This window comes from Coffea arabica, chromosome 4e (genome assembly GCF_036785885.1).
Source record: "Coffea arabica cultivar ET-39 chromosome 4e, Coffea Arabica ET-39 HiFi, whole genome shotgun sequence".
Classification (NCBI taxonomy): Eukaryota; Viridiplantae; Streptophyta; class Magnoliopsida; order Gentianales; family Rubiaceae; genus Coffea; species Coffea arabica.
In genome coordinates this window covers 44997113-45004026 of record NC_092317.1, presented here as the reverse complement: position 1 = coordinate 45004026, position 6914 = coordinate 44997113, and the positions used below count along the sequence as shown (strand labels likewise).

At 37.7% G+C, this 6914-nt stretch overlaps 1 protein-coding gene across 1 annotated transcript; it reads left to right on the top strand.

The window, feature by feature from the left end:
* The first annotated feature begins 737 nt into the window (after nucleotides 1-737).
* LOC113741054 (transposon Ty3-I Gag-Pol polyprotein) lies at nucleotides 738-3425 on the top strand. The gene is made up of 2 exons (XM_027268541.2): nucleotides 738-2636; nucleotides 2724-3425. Exons 1-2 carry the CDS (start codon nucleotides 738-740, stop codon nucleotides 3423-3425), a joined length of 2601 nt encoding a protein of 866 aa, XP_027124342.2.
* The last annotated feature ends 3489 nt before the right edge of the window (nucleotides 3426-6914 follow it).

Genomic DNA, 6914 nt, shown 5'->3' with positions numbered 1-6914 from the left:
GCTTGCACCTTTCTTCTAGTGAGAGCAAAATTCCAAGAGATTTGTGGGTTGGATGAAGAATATCAAGTAAGATTAGAGCAAAAGATGAAATTTTTCTTCCCCCCCTTTGAACTTCAGGTTCGGCCGAGGGAGAGAGATGGTGAGGGAGTAAAATGTGTTTGGTTTTGTTGAGGGAAAATGAAGAAAGGCTAACCATAAGTTTGTATAAAAAGTCAACTTTCAATAGTAGTTCAATAGTGCCTTGCACTACCACTTTCTTTCTTGTTTGATACACTTAACTACTAACCCTCCAAGGTAGTTCCTCTAGCACTACAATTACTCATACATACAAGCCTAGTATTAAATCCTCAAATCTCCAATTAGTCGCGCCAGTGCGACTTTTGAGAAACTTTCGACGCGCGCGCGATAAAAGCTTAATTTAAGAAATATTCATGCAAAAATAGTAAAATTAAATAACACTAGGGCAAAATAATTATAAAATAGACTAAATTAAAATAAAATATGGGTCCTCACATCTTAGACTTGAAAAGAGCCTGGAGCAGTAGCCACTACTTAAGAGGTTCAATACTCAAAGTGGGGAGGTAATTCCCAAAAGATTTGCTGCAAATGGCAAGCCATATAAATCAGCAGCAACTCAAGCAACTTCCAAGCCTGTAGAGACAAAAACTAAGGCTTCCACAATCGATGAAAGAAACAAGAACAAAGATAGATGTTTCAAGTGTGGTTTGAAGGGATACATGGCATGGGAGTGCCCGAACAAGAGAAACTTGCACATTGGCGCCGATTTCGGAGATAAGGAAAATCTAGAGGTTGAGGAAGATGAAGGTGCTGATTATTTGACTGAGATAGCACAACTTAATGTTGATGATTTGGAAGAGGGAGAAGATGACACGTCTTATCTCTCAGTGTTGAGGCGTCTCCTTAGTGCACCAAAGTCACAAAAGGAAGATTGGCGAAGAACTTCAATCTTTCAAACCTTAGTTTGCTGTGGACAAGAGACTAGAAAGCTAATTATTGATGGTGGCAGCAGCATGAATGTGGTTTCAGAGTCTACCGTACAACGGTTAAATTTGCCTACCAAGCCATATCCTGAACCTTACAAGGTTGCTTGGATCAACAGTAGCTCTATACCGGTAACGAGACGTTGCTTGGTGTCCATTAAACATGGACCTTACAGCGATATTATATGGTGTGACGTTATTCCAATGACCGTTTCCTACATACTTCTTGGTCAACTTTGGCTATATGACCGAGATGTGGATCATAATGGAAAGACGAACACTTACTCATTCAAGTTTAATGACCAGCAGATTGTCTTAAAGCCTATGAGTGCTGAAACTATGAAGAAGTTTCACGAAAAGAAACCAACCAAACAAGAGAAATCAAGAGTTAATGAAGTGATCGAGACAAGGAAGAAACCTTTTCAGATTTTGAGCAAGAAGCAATTTGAAAGGGAAAACAAGGAGCAAAGAGTTATTATGGTATTAGTCTTCAGAGAGGCGAAAATTTCAGCAGTTGTCAACTCTGAAGAAGTGCCTCCAGAAATTGTCAAGTTGCTGTCCGATTTTTTTGATGTAGCTCCCGAGGATTTGCCGTATGGACTACCACCTATGCGTGATATCCAACATGCAATAGATTTCATACGAGACTCTCAACTCCCTAACTTGCTGGCCTATCGCATAAACCCAAGTGAGTCTGCTGAACTTAAGAGACAAGTAGAGGAGCTCTTGGACAAAGGACATATTCAAGTCAGCCTAAATCCTTGTGCAGTGCCGGCTTTATTGACTCCAAAGAAAGACGGAACCTGGAGAATGTGTGTAGATAGCCGTACAATCAACAAGATAACAATCAAGTATAGGTTTCCCATACCTAGACTTGATGATATGATTGATATGATGGCTGGTTCAACTATCTACACTAAAATTGACTTGCGAAAGGGGTACTATCAAATCAGAATTCGTCCAGGTGATGAATGGAAAACAACCTTTAAGACAAAGGATGGTCTCTACGAGTGGCTAGTGATGTCATTTGACCTCTCTAATGCTCCCAGCGCCTTTATGAGATTCATGACACGGGTATTTCAGCCCTTTATTGGCCGTTTTTTGGTTGTCTATTTCGATAATATCTTAATTTACAGCAAGAACAAAGAGGTGCACATTAACCATCTTCAACAAGTAATGAGAGTTCTTCGTCAAGAAAAACTCTATATCAACTTGAAGAAGTGTACTTTCATGGCTCCTAGTGCTGAATTTTTGGGTTTTGTCATTTCAAATAAAGGGACAGCTGCTGATCCGGGAAAGATGAAGGCAATAGTAGATTGGCCAGTTCCTACTAATTTGAAGGAGATTCGCAGTTTCCATGGGCTGGCTTCATTCTATAGGCGATTTATACGGGGGTTTAGCTCTATTATGGCTCCCATCACTGATTGCATGAAGCAGGGACAGTTTCAATGGACAAAAACTACAGCTAAGGCTTTTGAAGAATTGAAGAAGCGAATGACTGAAGCTCCAGTACTTAGGTTGCCAGATTTTTCTAAGGTGTTTGAGATCGCATGTAATGCTTCTCATGTTGGAATTGGTGGAATTCTAAGTCAAGAAGGTCATCCTATAGCTTATTTTAGTGAAAAGTTGAATGAGGCAAAGTAGAAATACTTTACTTATGACAAGAAATTCTACGCTGTTATTCAATCTATTTGCCATTGGCATCATTATCTTATTTATAAGGAATTTGTCCTATATACTGATCATGAGGCCTTCAAATATATAAATTCTCAAAAGAAGTTGAGTCATCGGCATGGCAAATGGGTTTCTTTCCTGCAACAATACAATTTTGTTATCAAACACAAGGCAGGTGTTGAAAATAAGGTGGCTGATGCACTTAGCCGTGTGCATCTTATTCTAACTACTATGGTTGTTCAAGTAATTGGCTTTGATTCAGTTAAGCAAGATTATCCTCATTGCAAAGATTTCAAGGTCATATATAAGGATTTAATGGCTGGTAAACAAGCAGAATATGCTGGTTTTTCCATCCATGATGGCTATCTTTTCAAGGGTACTCTACTTTGTGTTCCTAGTACTTCACTGAGAGAGGAGTTAATTTGGGAATTACATGGTGGAGGTACTGCTAGACATTTTGGGTGTGACAAGACAATTGCCATAGTGCAAGATCGCTCCTATTGGCCGAGTATAAGACGAGATGTCGGCAAGACTGTTGCTAGATGCCGAATTTGTCAATTGGCCAAAGGGCGAAAGAAAAACACTGGTCTTTACATGCCACTACCCATTCCACATGAACCATGGCAGGATTTGAGCATGGATTTTGTCCTTGGACTACCAAGAATATTGCAAGGTTATGATTCTATACTAGTAGTTGTGGACCGATTTTCGAAAATGGCTCACTTTCTCCTATGTGCTAAGACTTCATAAACTAGTAGTTGTGGACCGATTTTCAAAAATGGCTCACTTTCTCCTATGTGCTAAGACTTCAGATGCTGTCCACATCACTAAGATTTTCATCAAAGAGATAGTTAAACTTCATGGACTGCCCATGACTATAGTTTCAGACAGGGATGTGAAGCTTATGAGTTACTTTTGACGGATTTTGTGGAAGATGCTGCACGCTAAACTCAAGTTTTCTTCTTCTTTCCACCCACAAACGGATGGTCAGACAGAAGTTGTTAACCGTATCCTTGGTGATCTACTTCGGTGTTTGGTTGGTGATCATGTTTCCAATTGCGATCAAATTCTACTGATGGCAGAATTTGCTTACAATAGTTCAGTGAATCGATCGACTGGTTATAGTCCTTTTGAGGCTATAACGGGAAATAATCCTAGCAAACCAATTGATTTGCTTCCATTACCAGTTAATGCTCATCCAAGCGCTGCCGCTGAGGCTTTTTCTAAGCATATTTTGGATATGCATGATGAAGTTAGACATCGGATTGCTACCAGCAATGAAAGGTACAAAGCACATTCAGATTTGAAGAAGAAATTTGTAGAATTTGAAGAGGGGGATGAAGTTATGGTTCGTATTTGGCCAGAAAGGTATCCTAAGGGTGTCTACAAGAAGCTACATTCAAGAAGTACAGGTCCTTTCAAGGTTCTCAAGAAAATTAGCTCAATGCTTATGTTCTTGAGTTACCCGATGATATGGGGATTAGCAATGTGTTCAATATTGAAGATTTGACTGCTTATAATGGGCATTTAGACGATTCAGCAGGTGGGACTTCTAAGGTTGCTCTTCCACCTCCTACACGCTTACGTGAAGCAATTGAAGATGTTCTTGACCACCAAATTGTGTCCACTAGAGGGGGTGGCTACCAAAAGTTTCTTATTCATTGGAGGGGATGACCACGCACAGATTATACATGGATTACCGAATCTGAATTTCAGAAATTGGATCCAGATTTTTATGAGAGGTATCAGGCCATTAACTCGCCGGAGTCGAGTCTTCTCAAGCCGGGGAGAGATGACAGAGATCAGTGGCAAAAATCCACTAAGGGTTATAGGAGAGGTGGGAAGGATGCGTCAACGCCCAAGCATTGATTTGGCATGCTTTTGAGGACAAGGAACCAACATGGGAGTTGGTTTGAATTCTATGGCGTTTGTTTTCTGATTTTCACTAGTAGGAGTATTTCAGTAATTTGGATTAGTTGCAGGAATTTTAGGGTTATGGTAATTTTCTGTCTAGTAATTATTTTTGGTAATTAGTATTTTAGTTGTTATAGGGAATAAGAAGGCTTAGCTTTCTAACATTCTACTAGAATTTTACTCTAGTTAGGAGTCCTAATTACGATTGAAATTGGCTTTGTTCTAAAGTCTATAAATAACCACTTTTCCACAAAGAGAAGTTAATTTTTGGTCATTAATAAAATTCTCCTGCAGACTTACCTTCTTCTTTAGGGTTGTGTGATACATCCCAACTTTAGGTGTGAGGCCTAAAGATTCCTAGGAGTGATTTCTAGATTTACCAACCAGTTTTTACCTTCTCAAGCATATTCTCTAATCCTATTCCAAATTGCTATTATAAGTTCGGATGAAATTCCGTATCTAAGCTATTCTACAAGCTGTTGTGCCTACTTAGTTTCGTGCTGCGTCATTTGCCCATTACACTTCAAATACTTCAAATTGCTACAAGTTATCCATCAATACCTCAATTTGCACCTTCTTTATGTTAGACTTTAACTATGAGCAAAAGTTCTCATTTGGAAGCAATAATTATGTAAAGACTTCACTGAAGCATTAGCAGTAGGATAACAAAAGAAATTCAAATGCATTACAAGAGGAATTGCATTTTCAAATATGATACAATTTATAAATATGGTGCAATTGATATGCAAAATAAGAGAAACATTTAGCAAAGAAGCGTATTGGAGGTAGAATTTTTGCCCATACTTACCATAAAAGTGTCCACAGGCATAAGTGTTAACCATGAAAAGCATAGAAGTGTCAATAAGGGACAACAGCAACAAATGAAAAGCATAGAAGACTAATAACAATAAAATTGTCTCTTGCGATATACAAAATTAACAAACTTCATAGTTTTTTCATGGCTTCTTCAGCTTCTTCCTCTCCATAATGCGTCAACTCCGATTTCTTGATGACTTCTTTCTCGTCATAATGTGTCAACTCCGATTTCTTCAACTTCAGAATTTCCTCATCATAATCTGTCAACCCTGATTTCTTGAACTCCAGTTTTTTCTCTACTTTTTTCAGATCGTATGATGAACTAATTTGTTTGATCAAACTAGCAACGTATCCAACAAGCTAAATCAAATGTTGAAAGCCACATAATCAGCACTTATAATTTGTTGCATTACACAAAAATTGTCTCTAGTTTACAAACTGACCGCTTATAAACTTACCACTATATTGTGGACAAATGTCAAAGTAGATGAAAATTGGCTCAAGAAAGATTTGAGTAAGTTATTTCTTGCACTCTTTTCGATCTTATTTGTACAAAAAAACATCCATAACCCATAGACTGTTGTCCCACCCTTGAGAAAAACAACAAATTAGTCTGAATTTATCCATTTTTTGAAAAAAGAAACAACAATAAATTAAATACTTACCCAAATCAATTTGCCCTCTGTTTTGGTCTTTGCAATTTCATATTAACAATAATTCTAAAAGTACAATGCCAATTGCAGAATTTATTGACATATCTTTTTGTTTTCGTGTGTTGTAGCATTTGAGAGCTTTTCTCAACGTTTGAATCCTTTGAGGGCTTTATCAAACTCCAACTTAGCATCGAGTGATGGTGGTTTTGTATTCAGGATTGAAGAGAAAATGCAGAGGGCTGAGCTAGTTAGCAAATATAATTTAGCAAGTTTGAAAGTGTCTTGAGTTTGAGGTTGAATGTTTTATTTACTCTCTAACGGCTATTATTCTAGTTGTGATCTTATGTGTTTTGGTAATATTCTCCTAAACCTTTGGTTGTATTTGTCATTTTCTCCCAAATTCAAAATCACTCATTTGCTATGTTTTTTCTTTTGAAACTTGTGCTAAAAGTGAAAGGAGCATTACATATGGGTATGGAGAAGTCTGTATTTGGAAGAGTGGAGAGGAGCTCTTCAAATTTTCTCTGGAGGCACTTCCCCTTTGCTTACTTTTTGTGCTGCATACATTGGTAAAGCTATTTTATGATTGTTGTTGAATTTCATAGCAATATAATGGGGAATATTATGTTGACTATGTATTTTAACATTGGTTTTAGGTTGGCACATACACTGGGCTTCTAATTAACGTAAACTCTACATGGCACAAGAAAGCAGCAGCAGAAGAAGAACAAAAGCTTGCTAAATTGAAATTGCATAAACATACTGGAGATCAAGCAACAAATCCTAGACAAATCATTTTTTGAATTTTTTTCTTTTAACTTTTGAACAATATCAACACATGCCTGAAGTATAGAAA